This window comes from Zosterops lateralis (genome assembly GCF_965231275.1).
Source record: "Zosterops lateralis genome assembly, chromosome: 9".
In the NCBI taxonomy this organism is placed as follows: domain Eukaryota; kingdom Metazoa; phylum Chordata; class Aves; order Passeriformes; family Zosteropidae; genus Zosterops; species Zosterops lateralis.
In genome coordinates this window covers 4,191,716-4,206,838 of record NC_139769.1, presented here as the reverse complement: position 1 = coordinate 4,206,838, position 15,123 = coordinate 4,191,716, and the positions used below count along the sequence as shown (strand labels likewise).

General features: G+C 41.2%; 1 protein-coding gene across 7 annotated transcripts in view; it reads right to left on the bottom strand.

Annotated features, from left to right (window-relative positions):
• DAB1 (DAB adaptor protein 1) overlaps positions 1-15,123 on the bottom strand; it is a 142,347-nt gene that overhangs the window by 46,864 nt on the left and 80,360 nt on the right. For all 7 annotated transcript variants that reach the window (XM_083867105.1, XM_083867104.1, XM_083867109.1 and 4 more), the window contains 2 exons: positions 8,559-8,698; positions 6,226-6,324 (listed from right to left, as the gene is read on the bottom strand). In XM_083867105.1, coding sequence (XP_083723231.1) covers positions 6,226-6,324; positions 8,559-8,698 — 239 coding nt within the window. The remainder of the gene's footprint in view (positions 1-6,225; positions 6,325-8,558; positions 8,699-15,123) is intronic.

Here is a 15,123-nt window from a genome sequence, read left to right as displayed (position 1 = left end):
CGTGCAAAACTTGACCTTGTTGTTTTACAGTTATTGCTCTTTATTGTTATTATGTGGTAATTTTTACATTGCAGCCCTTAGAAGTCCTCAGCATGCTCCAAGACCAAACATTCCTTACAAAAGAAGTTCCTATAAATAGATAATACTGATTAAAAAAATAAAGAAAGAAAGAATTAAAAGGTAATCCCAGCGAGTTTATATTTAAATTCCAACCTTTGAGAGCTGAAGTCCAGGTGCCCCTTGGGACATCTCTGGGATGCAGGAATGCAGTAGCTCCTCAGCATCACCAGGTTTAAAACAAGTTTGTAGCATGGGAGTATTTCAAAGAAAAAATAAGAATGGGGGTACCGCATGAATATGTGTAAAAAATTCCTCCAAAAGATGATGGGCAGGGTAGGAAGGGATTTGGGAGTAATTTATTAAGAAAACTGAATAAATGAAAGGTGAAAGTTGGTACTATGGATTGATTCCTCGAAAGCTGATGAAGAGTAAAAGGCAGCCATGAAGAGCCTGGAAAAAAACAATTCAGCAATGGGCTGATAAAAGAGAGAAGGCAGATTCAGCCCAGGGATGCAAAGGGAAGTGTGACATGATCAAAAGAATAAGCTGAGGCAGCAATCCTGGCAGTCACAATGGATTTCAAAAATAAAAGTCAAATTTGTCAAGGACAAAGAAAAGGATAACAATTGAGACACGAAATAGAGAGAGACAGGGTTGGGTTTTAACTCTCAGTGTGAGAGCAAATGCTGTATTTCAGAGCAGGTGAGAAGAATTCTGCAAGATCCAGAGTTACCCTGGGTGTGGCAATCAAAACACATCACTAGGTCAAACAGGCTGCTGAATTTACAGGCCTGAATAAGAGATGATGCTGATGTTCTGCTCAGCTCTTTGAAAAGGAGGTCAGAGAGAGACCTCTGGGAGTCAGGATTAAAAGGCCTGGTTTAGCCTCACTGAGCTTGAGCTGTTGGCTAAACATGCAAGGAGAGGGCTGGAGAGACAGATCAAGATTGGAGCAGAAGACAAAGCTGGCATCACCTGGTGATAACGACAATGACCAAATTTGTGTTTGCAAATGAAATAACTCTGGCAAAAAGCACAGCAGGGAAAAAAAAAAAAAAAAAAAAAAAAGAGATCAAGGACAGAAAGCACACAGGAAATCCCAGATGAAAACTGCAGCAGAGGATCTAAGGAGAACAGGTAAAATCCAGAGAAAAGAGCCATGGAGAGCAGGTGAGAGGATCTGGTGTGGAATCCTGACTGGGTAAGATGCTCACAGAGGGCTGCACCTGAGATCAGCCAGAAAGAGGCCAGCAGGAACTTTGGGAAGTTTCAAAGACATGAAGGGGACAAAACCCACTTGTGGGAGTCCCAGACAGGGACCACCAACATCCTCCTGGCCAATCCCACCCTCTGGCAAACACAAAAACTCAGTGAACTCCTCACCCCATCTCTCCTGCTCACTGTGGAGCGAGGAGAGAGCAGAAGAAATTAATTCCTTCTTTTATTTCTATTTTTAAAGACTCAGAGACGCTCTGACAGTTTGACATTTCATCTGCTCCAGCACATGTGCTTCAAGGAATAACTGCAGATCCACGACTGTACCTCGATTTCTGGTCAGGGATGCCAGAACCAACAGATTTCCAGCAAAGTCAAGAAGTCGCTCTGATACGTTTCAAACGAGGCCCCTTTTGCCAACAGTGAGAATTTTAATCTTGCTAAAATTTTCTTTCAGCCAAGTTGAGCTGTCCTGTTAGCGATCTATCAGCATAATTAACACCGTCACTCACATCGAATGGGGAAGAACAGCAAATCCAGGGGTTATCAGCACAAACCTGATAAAGCCTCAGAACTGGAAAATGTTTTTATAGAAGCGACTTGAGAAATCTGCACTGTGAGGTCAGGAGAGCTCAGAAGTTCAGGAAGATGGGCAAGATGGTGGCATCCATAATATTGGTTGGAACATTTCAGAGCCATAACATGATCTCAGTTAAAGAGAACGACCTGAGGACAACAGGATCGTAACCACCTACACCAGGTTTATAATTTATTTGGATGTAATTTAGATTTAAAGCAGAAGCACCATCACCACTTCTGTGGCCAGCATGAGGAGACAAATTAATTTTTTTTTAACAGAATGCTACAGGTAAGCTCTGGTCCTCCTTACATGGAATATTTAGAGCATTTCAGGCAGGTAAACCCTCAAAGATAATAAAATCCTCAGCAAAGATAATGAAGTTTGGAGGAACTGATAGAACAGACAATCAACACAAAATACACGGCTTTTCTTCCTGGGTTCCACACTGCCAGCCTGAAGAAAATGGCTACAGATCATATTCATGAAATATGAGTAACACACTGCAATACTGCTCTGCAATAAATACTGAAATCCCACCAGAGTATTCCTAGGAAAAGTTACAGTCTCATAGACTGGCCTCAAGAGCTTTATTTCAATATGGATATGGGTCAACATCTCTGAAAGAGAATAGACAGTGCAAATGAAACTCATATTCAGGGTGCTACAAAATAGGAAAAAATTGGTGAGATGACTGTCATCCTCATCAACTGGGTTACAATCCATCTGTTTAGGGTATTTCCCATAAATAAGCAAGATACTGACACTGATTTACCCTGCTTTTTGGCCAGTGAAGGAAGTCAGATAAATAATTTAGCTATACAATATCTCATAGAGAGCTACATTTTACAGCATATTCTGGCAATTTGCACATCCACCAGCTGATACAAAATTTTACTTTAACAGAAATAATTTGCTGCTTAGACCCAAATAGTAAATTTCCTTTTTTTAATCTCATTTCTTTTTCACAGTGTAGGGGCTTACCATTGAAATGAACAACATTTTGCAATTAGAGACAATAAGAGTTTAAAGGCACACCTCACTCCATGGAGGTGGAAAGAAATCTTTTCCCAAGCATTTCAGAGGATTTAATTATTAGTTTCGAATACATTTTTGGAAAGGAACCTGCAAGTAAACAGAGATTTATGGCCACATAAATAAACAATGAGACAATTACAGGCTCTTTACAGAGCCCAGATTAGTCACGCAGGTCTAATGAAGCATCACTGAGCTATCACAGGGAGATGGCCTGATGTGTGTGATTAACAAAACTACACTCAGGAACAGCAAACCAACAATGATGGGCCTCCACAAAATCTGCATTTCCTTCCTCAAGCACAGTTATGGCTTTTGTTGCTGTCTTAGCAAATCACCAATCACCACATCCCATCCCGAAAGGGAGAATATTAAATAACCCAATGCAATTATTTGTATTTTTTGCCGTCTTTTGAAATATATAAAAGAACTCTTGTAAAATAAATTAAGTATATATTGCAGCATTGAGGTCTAACCAAGATGGATGTGACAGAAGGAATGGTAAAAAATTATTTTCGTGTAATATGCAGCAAGGAAATCTCTCAAGTGGCATTGGGTAGAGAAAGTCTGGTTTCAGCAGTAATTATGGGAGGGGTTTTTTACAGTAAAAACTAAAAGAATATGTGTGTGTGTGTGTGTGTGTATATATATATATATATATATTAGATCCTTCAGGTAAGGTATATCTTTAGCAAACATAATCTGGAGAAAGCAAATGGGATGGATGGAAAACATCTGACAGCTGAAAAAAAAAGGTGCATTTATAAGATTAATAGGGTCAAACCCCATGTGTAATGACAATTTTTGGCACACACACAACAGGAGAACATCCTGTTAGTCATATTAAATACAATTTTTTTGCTATCATGTTCTGAATACACTGACAAGTACTTGGAAAGTGGTATGAGGGGACCTCTTTAGTGTAATCCCTGGCATGGAATGATGGAATATAAGAAAGGATTGTTATTATTTCTATTTCAGGGCTGTAGATGAACCATATTATGCTGCATCTACAGTGCAAACTCACAGCAAAATACTTCTTGCATTTTTCTTGGTGAGATATATTCTTTCCAAATGATATTCCAACCTTCAACTCAATCTCCTTCATGGATAAATTTACTCAAAGGGCAGAATTCCTGATGGCTGGAATAATACCATTATTAAAATCAATACTTTTTGATGAATATTATGTCTGGAACATATTAAGGAGAGCTATAAAGTAGAAGAAGAAGAAAAAAAACCTGCTTATCATTTTCAGGAGTAACCCAACCAGAGCCCTTCATCTGTAACGAATTATGGAGCAATTCCCCTAAATCATCTGTATGAAGTCAGCTATGACACTGCCAATTTTAAAAAAAAATTGCTGGTTTTGAGCTACAAATCGATTTTTTATTGTGATAAATTAAAATCCAATGGCAGCCTACAAGATACTCAACATGAAGAAGCCCACTTTTTTTTTTTCTGAATATTTTTATTCTTTTCTAGCACATCAAGACTGGCACAGGGGCAGACGTGACAGCAATAGACAATGGTAAACGTCAAGAAGGGACACTCTAGAGAAGTGAATAATCTTTCCAAAATACCCTTTTGAGAATTCCAAAATCATGGAAATACAACTAAGGGAAAAGGCATTGTGGAGGATGGGGAAGGTTGTTAAAGGAGGAGAAAACAAAGGGAAGATTATCCAGGTTTTTCCCTATTAAAGGCTGCTTTTTTCCCTGCTGCATAAAAGTAAACACCAGGCTCCAAACTTTATAAACTCTGAAGTTTAACATGGAAATCAGAAGATCAGTGTGAGTGAAATACAATCTTTTTCCAGCGCTTTACAGCTTCTCCCCGTCCAAAAACCTGGGCTGAGCAACCATACAACCCCCAGTTTTGCCAGCTTTTGGGATTTTCCAGCAGGATCGGGAATGAGATGACAGCTGCAGGCTGGCAAGGCAGAGACAGGCTGGATGAGAAACACTAAGAATGAACAGCACAAGGGTGTGAAACTCTGGGACAAGGAGAGACCCAAGCTGGGAAAAAAGCCCAAGGCATGATGGCTGTGAAGACCTGGCAGAGGATTTCATGCACCTCTGCTCCAAACCCTTGGCATGGGAAGCACGACTCTCCTGTTTTGACAACAACACGTGAAAACTGATGTGGAAAAGCTCCCCACATCCCCGTGTCACAGCCCTGCTGCAAGAGGGACAACTCAATAGTCCTGTCCATCACTCGGGCAGCTCAGGGGCAGACAACTGCAAGGTGGATTTAAGGGTTTCATTCTAAGCCTCAGTGGGTGAGTGACAGGTTTACTATAAGGATGATATAGTTATGTCAGATTTAGAGTATGGGATGTCAGAGCTATGAAATGAGGGAGAATGTTCCCATGTCCCCACCTCACTTTCTGCAGAAAGGAGAGTGTGCAGGATGCTGCAGGAGAGGCAGCTGGAATAAAACACACCTTTGTTTCTAAAACATGACCCCTTTTCCCTCAAGTCTAGGCAAAAAATTCCAGTGTTTGAGAAACATTCAGACAAGTGCAAAAGGAATAGACTTTCCTCTTTTTTTATTTCCCCAATAAAAGGATTTAATCTCAGGAGAGCAGCTGTGACTGGGGTGCAATTTGCACTGACAGCCCTAATTCTGACATTTCCTATTTTCTGTAACCCCAGCAATGCCCTCTGAATCACAGCTTTTTGCATGGATACTTTACACAACACATCCCAAATGAGCTTTTCATTACTAACTACTCGTATTATGTATCAGTGAGCTCAATGACATTGATTTTCTAATAATATAAATTAACTGGCAAAGATAATTTCATCTATCATCAGTAGGGTTTTATTTCTGGCACCGTGTTAAATAGTTAATCTTCCAAAAGATTAAATCAAGAGCTTTTTAAAATTCAAGGCAGAGCTGAAAAAATCTTCTTAATTATGATTAAAACAGTTTGTGTGTTGTTGCTTTATATCTAAGTAGTGTAATGTTTTGCTTAGGTTTCTTCTTTGAGAGCAATTTAAAAAATCAAACATGGTATTGCTGTGGCAGAAACTGTCTAAGGCATGAAAGCCTCTGCAACTTCCTCCACCAGATCCTGCAGGGAAAGTTTGCTGCTTCACACAGACAATCTCAAATTTTTCAGTATCTTTTGCCCCTCATTTAATAAAAAAATATAATTTTTCTACTACTGACAATACACAAGCTACACTTCACAAGTGATGAAAGGGATAACCCTTTGATAATCAAATTTCTGAGATGCTTCATGTGTGTTTCCACTGCCCAGCCAGGAAATGCTTCTAAAGGAACCAAGGAAAGATTCAATTCTGTCCCAGCACACGATCAACTTTACTTACCCCTGTCTTTTCATCAAAGATTTTGATTCCCCCAAAGGAAACTGTTAAGAAGACTTTTTGTTTATGCTCTCCTTTCGATCGAGCCGCAGCAACAATTCCCTGCAGAAACAAAGAGCAGTCTGAGCTGGTTTCATGACTCTCCCAAGTGCCATAGATTTGCTTGTGGACAATTCACCACTTTTCTAGGAAAGCTTAAAGGTTTTCCAGGAACAGCCCCCTCCTTACTTCTGGCTTCCTCCCTTTTTTCAAGGTACCACAATCTCTTTATGCTACCCAGAGAGCATTTCAAATGTGCTCCCACTTCCAACCCCTGCACTAGCTAATCCTCCATGAAATTTGTTTTCATGGAAGCTGAAGGTCATTTCTAGCACACTTTTCCCAGATACAAGCTGTTCTGTTTATTTATTTTTAAAATAAGAAAAAAAAAAACCAAACAAACAACCCAACAAGCAGCAGAGGAGAGAAAATGCCAATAAATTTAGCTTACTTCACACTTATCTAGTATAAGCAAATTGAGGTTTTTACAGAAGAAAAATATTCTTCTAAAAATCAAACTACACCTGTGCTGTGAAAAACTGGTATTGAGGGTTATTTTTTTTCAGTATCTCAGACCTTCAGTTTGTAAGAGGACTTGCTGATACCATCTCATGCATTGTTCTCCCACTGCAGAATTGGAACAGTAATTTCTGTTTCTACCTCCTCAAGAGCTTGCCCTGACCAGTAACACTGAACTGAGATCAAATATAACCAGATGTACTCCTAAATGAAATGAAAATATTTAGACTTTATCTGATTCTCTGCAATTCCAATTGTTTGAAAAACAACTAACTTATGTTTTCAGACCTTCATTGTTGCCATTACAAGGATCTGATGTCAAAAGCCACCCCAAAACTTTATGGGTGGCCTCAAAATTCATGTTATGGGACAATGGGTGTCCAGAGCCCATAAATTAACGCTCTGCTCTCAAAAATTAATTTCCAACATTCCCTTCCTTTAACAGGTTTAGTCATTTCCCAGTGTTGTTTAGATCAATCTTGCCACCTGCAAACAGGTATTAGGCACCTGGGAGATGTGGAACCATTAATTCATGGAGGAGAGAGACAAAAAGGTTTGTGCAGCACAACAGTGAACAACTCTCCCCATCGTGCCAGGAACTATGAAATGATGAGAAACACCCAGCACACATTTAAATCAGGTGGGAATATTGTGGCAGATCTGACACACCAACAGAGCAACTTTTGGAGCGGATTAATTTTTGCCTGCCATAAAACTGATCTGTAAATTATCTCCCAGATCTTGCTTTTAGGTTGCTGAACCACGAGCTGAGTGTCACCCCGTGCTGTTTCCCTAATGAGTAACTCATTCCTCCTGGATGGACTGGAACCCTGCAGGCTGGTAGTGCACCAGACACCATTTAGCGATTTCTCCTCCTGAAAAAAAACAGCAATGGAAAATCCATCAGCTCTCTAGGCTGGGAGGGAAATAAAAGGGAAAAAGCAGCAGAGAGTTTGCTGCTAGACCTGGTTTGTAACCCCACAATGCAGAGGGGAGGTGGGAAGTGAACAGCCTGCAGTGCACTCCAGGAAAACACAACCTCTCCTTCCTTCCCAGTGACTCAAGCTCTCCAACACGTGAAGGACAGAATGATTCCTACAGGAACTCTCAGCTCTGAGAAAGACTGGGCCATAGAGGGACGTCTGTCAGGCCCAGAGAGCTCATCCTTGACACCACTGGTATTTCAGACTCTGTCTACACTCCAACTTTACACCTAAATCTGCCCTTGGCACGGCTTCATTTCATCCCCAAAACTCCAAGGACTCCTCTTTACATTCTCACACCACATCCTCTCAGTGCACTGCCTGATTTTGTAACACATCAGCCCTGCCATTGCTGGTGCAAGACACCCTCCTCCCAGTGAGGACGCCATTTCCCCCTAAATCTGGCTGCCTACACCCATCACTCAACAGGAGGCAACTGCCAGAGGCAGTGCTGTAGTTGATTAGGAATGTCATAGAAAATGCTCTGATATCCCATTTTCCTCCACAGTCGTTTACTTCCCCTTTTGCATAATAAAATTATTCAATTTGCAGTGTGTTGTTTGTAATTTGTGGACAAATTGCAGTGGTGTCAATCACGGAGTAACTACAGAACTCAGAGATAATGTATTAAAATTAAGCCAGGATAAGCAATACCAGGCAGGAGTTCATGCAAAATTGACTGATTTCAATACATAATTAACCACACTAAGGCTCAGTGTCACGAAAGGAGAATGAGTGCAAGTTCAGGCTGAAATTTGCTCCGTTTGACTGTAACATGGAGAAGTTTCACTGCACCTTGAGCTTCATCATGGAGTCCTGGCATAACTTGTCCCCTCGGGCAGCAGAAACCTCATCGATCCCGATCAGCTTGGCCTTGTACCGGACACCGTCACCTTTGAACCTCTTTATCAAAGTGGCTTCACTGCGATCCTGACCTGCAAACACAGCACAGACACAAGAGCATTTACACCAGTGCAAAGGGAAACACAACCAAGTGGTAAATTATGGGTTATACCCACACTTCTGAGGGCCAGCCTGGCAGAAACATGGCTAAGAGTAATTAGTGAGATGGCACGATCGAGTGTGTCTTGAAAAATCAAAAATGTTTTAATAAAGAAGGAAAATAATACAAAAAAACAAAACCAAGCCAAGCACAGTTGTCCTGGGTTGTAGTGTAGGATGTACACAAGTATTTATTCTATCACCATCTTCATGAGCTGTTGGAACCAGGTGGGGCAGTGTTTTCCCAAGCCCCTCCTTTGGGCTCTTCTGCTCATGGCCCATCAACGCCTGGCCCAGGACTCACAGGTAACTCCCTCCAGGAGTTATCTCTGTTTAATGGGCCATCAAGGACCCACTTCACAACTCATCATCCCATCGTGAGATGCTCTGCCCAGGGGGAGGAGCCAAGCATTCCCACGTGGAGAGAATCTGGGATTTGGGACAGGACAAGCAGCCCTGAGCCACTGGATTCCCAGAGGAGCAGAGCTACCAGACCTTTCTACAGGATCACTGCTTCAGGAAGAGCACCTCACCTGGACTGCTCCCACCACCCTGCTCAGGTTGTATTCTGACTCTATCAGTGGTCTTTTGTATTATTGCATTTATTTTATTTTATTTTACTTTTTTACCTTTATTCTTATTAAATTGTATTTCTGACTTGGAGCCTCTCACTCATTTTGCTTTCAAACCATGACAGCAGTACAGAGACAAGTCTCGTACTTGCTGCAACACGTCGAAAAATGTGGAGTTTCTTTGCTCTCTCTCTTCAGTATTTAACAGCTTAGGTGGGCTTTTTGGCCCAATGAGAGTAACAACAGACTCTGAGTTACATTCCCGGAGTCCAATCCACACTTCTGTGCTGGCTCTGAGCCGATTACAATGAGAAATTCACAGAACTTTCCAGCTAACTCCCTAAAATGTCTAAAGGTGAACTGAAACTCTTTCCCCATTTGGAAGCACCTGCTGGAGGTGTAGGGAGTGCATGACCACAGCAAATCAGATCTAACTCCAAACATTTCCACAGAATTAGAAGGGAATGCTGCTTCGATAAAACCTTTTGGCCTTGCTACCCCCAAAGGAATTTGCAGTGTACAAAATCTCCAGCACACAAATTAGGTTTACAGGAGGAAGAGATAAACCCGATTCACAGCTCGTGGATCTGAAAACTTGTGATCTGCACGAGCTGTTTTAATCCCAATGCACAGGAGAATTCGATGCTTTGCAGACAAAAACTCTAACAGAAACATGTTACTATTTCCTTACAAAATGAGTCATCTAAGCAATATTTACACTCTTAACATTTGAAAGGCGGAAAACCGAAGACCAAATTGTATTGTTTGTCTGTAGGGTACTGATGCTTTAAAACTCCTGGTTCTATTCTTTCTGCACATAAACAGGAACAGCATAACTGGTAAAGGCTGGGCTCATAGGCTCACACTGAGAAACTTAAAAAAAGGCAAAAAAGATGTTTCTTAATAAAAATGCTTGGGCTTTAGGTCTTGCTTTTCCCTGATATTTTGTTTTTGTTACAATTGTTGTAGTAGTAGTAGTCGTAGTAGTTAATTTATCAAACTATTTTTATCTTAACCCACAAGTTCTCTCACTTTTACCCTTCCAATTCTCTTCCCCACATCCTGCTGGGAAGGGGAATGAGTTCCTGCACGGTGCTTTGTTGTCAGCTGAGGTTAAACCATGACACCAACGTACCTAAAATACCTGAACCACCTGACTGTGGCACCACAAGAACCCACAAAAAAGACATCTTTGTCAGGAAAACTTCCCACCCCCTTCTCTGAGTATCTGCAGAACAGTTTTTACCACCAGTCTCAGCTGGAAGAAATATGTTAGTTAGGGAATCAGTCTTCCTAAAATTGATTCAACATAGATTTTGCAGCTGCCTGTGGAATTTCTTGCTAGGATCTCAAAAAAACCCAGCAGTGAGCTGTAAATAACTGCAACCAACCAAACAACAGCCAAAGCACAAAGAAACAGGCAAAACAGTGAGATATTACACAATTTTCAGTCTCTTGGACCCAACAGATTTCTCAAAAAACCCTTCCCTAAACATGAACAGACATTGCTAAGATTTACACTATTGCCACCTAAGGGCTCTGGTCACAGATTCTTCCAGCTGATGAACCAAAAAACACAAAAGTCTGATGGTAAAGGAATCCCAGGTCAGAATCTAGTCTTAGTCTACATTTGAGAATTCTGGCCCAAACTTTCTTCAACGTTCATTCCTATTTAAAAGTTCAGATTTAAGGACTAAAAATAATAATGCCATTAATATAATAAATTTCATTAGTATATTAAGATTAATCTGATACTGTACAGCTGTTTATTGATAAGAAGAAGTACAGAAGTTTTGGGGAAAAAATGCTATTTTGTTTTGCATTTCTAGTAAAAGCACCTTCATTAGCAGCGAACACTTTGGCCAACTTCACTGATTTACACACCTATCAAGTTGATCAACAAGTTAGTTAATTGCTGTTAATTGCATAGTTATACTATGGAATTAAGTCTTTACAAGACCATTATGAGCATATATGACCAGCAAAGTGCAGTTCCAAATGAAAATATTCATTTGGTTCCCTTCCCCTCACTCAGAGTAAAGCACTGTGAACTAATGATGGATTAAATGTGTACTAAGAAAACAGAATTATTTTAAGCATTTTGAGATCTTCAAGTATGTTCGAGCTCACAAATACTATTTCTTTCAATGAAAAACATCAGCTCAGATCAATGTTTTAATGCCTCACTTGTAGCCCTTTAAAAATAAGGCAGCTCCTAAGTCCTGCTAGTTCGGCACCTACTCAAGTGTTTCCCTTGACTTCTCACCCCTCAAAATAACTGAGCAGGGCTGAAACTTCATGCTCTTACATTGTCTCGTATTCGAAAAAAAGAAAAAAAAAAGAAAGAAAAAAAAGGCAAATGAGACACGAGTGATGAATAGAAACTCTCAGCAGTGCTAATATCATTCCCCAGGGAAACGTCAAGGCAGATGTTGGCACCACCAGCTCGAAACAATGAAAAACCATTTCCCACTTTCAGCCTCTGGAGCGGGGCAGGAGGGAAAACATCTGGAGACAGAACAAAGTACAGCAATAACAGTGGACTTTTCCATATGTCTTTTATACTTGCAAAGACATCCTGTTGATCTGCAATAAACAGGATCCAATTCCAACAGCTTCCTTACCCGAAATTTCCAACTTCACGCCTTCGTTAGAGCCAAAGGCAGCTGTGAGCTGACAGCAGGAGCATGACAAGTGTTCAAGAGTCTTTTTCTGGGTCCAAGTCGTGACTGTGACCCTGCATTCATCTGTTATTTTAACATTTATACTTATTTCAACCTTTGCTGTGTTTTACTGCACGTAACTAAATCCCCTCCATTAACAGCCCACTCAAACACAACTTACGGCCGTGTCTGCTTCAGCACAAGTCCCATGTCAATTATGACCCAGATTAAGCAGGATGAAGTGCTTTTGGGATAAATGACTGGGAAAAATCATCAGCCTGAAAAAGATGTAGATATTTGAAACCACAGTGGAAGCTGAAAATTGCTGGAGACTACAAACTCACCCGTGAAACCCCAGAGCATATGTCCCGTGCAGAGCACGCAGAGTGCACACGCACACTGCCCTACATTGTGGGTCAGCCATCTGCAAGCCACCACTCCTCAGCACACACCCACAATCTCCTCTGATCTCTATTCACCAATATTCCCAAATTTTGGTGCTGAAAACTTCCTACCTGCTTGTTGGAATTACCATGTGTCGCCATCAGTGCAGCTGGTTTTACAGCACCCATGAGGTGTGTGAGATTTATGGGAGGGTGATATTTCATTTGAACCCTGGACACTTTGGAAAGTAGATAGTCCAGACTGTCATAAACATCTCATCATTGAAACAAAAAAGGGTGGGGTTTTTTAATGGCAGTTCTTGAGCAAGGTTCTTTCTGTATTTGAAACTGCATAAATAAGAGATGCCTGAATTACGAGGCTGTAATTTTTCCTTAGGCTTCGGAGGAGGGTGAGTGATAACATTAAACCACTAAAGCAGAGAGCTGTGCCCGTGCCAGGCACACGCCCAGGGAAGTCAATCTTTCCTTCCATGTAACTAGCAGAGTCAAGCTTTGCTCCTTTGTAGCTTCTGCTTTTATCAGTGGAGCTCTGCCATCAAGCCTGGCTCTCCAGCCATCCCTGCCACCACACTGGATGTGCCTCAGCCTCTGGGAAGGAAAATTGTTCTGGATACAGGGATACATTTACTGCCAGAGCTGAGTTTTATTTCAATACTGTGAAGCCACATCTTGGGGTTGAGTAACATCTCCATGGTTCAAAGAGAGACACTCGCCTGTGAAGGTTTTATGGAACACTGAGGCTTGAGATTAGAAATCATTATGAGGCCACAATCTGCAGCAAAATTAGAAGCCCATGTTTAACGACAACCACTCCTCTCTCCACAATACATTTCCTGAAATCTTGCTTTAGCAGTTCTTGACTAGAGAACAGCACAGATACAAATCACTCTGGAAGCAGCTGATGCCCACTGCAGCTGTTCACCTGCCCCCTTGCACAGGGAGGAATCTCCCCAGAGTTCTTCTTCAGAGGATCAATGCCTTTATACCATTCTAAAATGATCTTAAATTAAATGTCTGTATCAAAACTATTTGAGACCAATGGATGCTTTCCAATGGTTTGCCCTAAAATGCTTCCATAGTCTGTTTTTCATAAGCAGAAGGATTTTCATTAGAAATAACCCAGGCATTTGCTCCCAAGTCAACACAAGCAATTTACAATCTAAAATGGAACAAGATTATCAAAATTAAAATCAATTTGATTCTCATGCCACAAACTGAGAAAAAATGCAGAAGCTAAAAACCTACTAAGAAGTCACACAAATTTAGTTCAAAAAGGTGATCACTTTTAGTTAGAAAATGTGCTGATCTTGACCCAGGGAAAGTTTTGTTTGCAGTGTATAGATTTATAATCCTCAGAGGCCCTTAAAATGTAAATGTAAGAGTAATTGTTTTATTTTTATCTACTTTTGTGGACGTCACCACACACCCTAGAGCCATGTGTGTTCCAGCTGGACCCCCTGCTTCCTCTTGAGAAGGAAAACACGACCTTTGCTGTGGAGCTGTGACATTGCACTTGGACTTTCACAGTCTCTTAAGAGAACAATAAATCCCCAGAGCTGGGTGATGCAATGTGCTCCCAAGCTCCCAGCTGAAGTGGAGAGAGGCTGAGCAGCATGATCAGCATTAAGGTACTTTATCCATCTCACTAAAGCTACTGCAGAAGTCATAAACAAGGTTTGTAATGTAGTCAATCATTTTTATTCAAGGCACTATACTTTAATTAAACCAAGATTCCCTCAAGCAAGCTGGAGACAGCCCCAAACCCCAAGTGCTCAACCCAGGTGCCTCAAGTCCAGTCAGTCCCAAGGGGTGACTGGCAAGCAGCCCAAGAGGGAGAGGAGCTGTTGTGGAGGATCCAGAGCTGAATTCCAGAGGAGCTCCCAGGGCTGTACCCAGCAGCAGGCACTGGGGCTCCTTGGGAAGCTGCTCCCAAGGCAGCACCATCCCCTGCCTTTGCCACCAAGAGGGAGAGATGTGTTTGTGTCAGGTTATCTGGCTCTGACACCGCAGCTCACCCCAGGTTTGCCTCCCCAGCACTGGATTTTAGTGAGTGTCCCCTCATTTATCCTCACTCTTGGTCCAAGCCAAGGATTACACTTGATTTCAGCTCTCAGCCCCACAGAACACCAAGCTAACACTGTATCAATATGCCAAAGTTTAGAGCACACGTTGTTCATCCTCCCAGGGGATAGGTAATTGAGTGCATTTCATAAATGGAGAAAATAAAATAAAGCAAAGCCCCGCTGCAGTGAGAGAACTGTTGCTCTTTCTGTCCTGCTCACAACACACTCAGAATTCCTTATAGCACCCGCTAATCTAAACCAATAACCCTGGAAATGGCTATATCCTTTATTTAAATGTGTGAAGCCCTCGGGGCATAATCTGAATTTCTTGATTTTACGACTGTAAAATATATAATGATATTATCACCAAAGTCAATAACATGCTCCTGGCAATCAATTCACTGAAGAACGACGCAGCGCTGTCTTTATTTCTCTTCTTCTTTTCTAACTAATAAACTGTCAAACTTGTATCCATTCAAATTATGCACACATTCAAATTATAAACCTGAAATAACACCTCCTTCTGTATCACAGGGCTGAAAAACAATCCCATACACACTTATAAACGGCCCACATCTTCCTGGGGCAATTAGCATTTTTATGGGTTTTTATGGCATCAACGCAGCGGAAAATACAAAACACTGTGGTGCAGAATG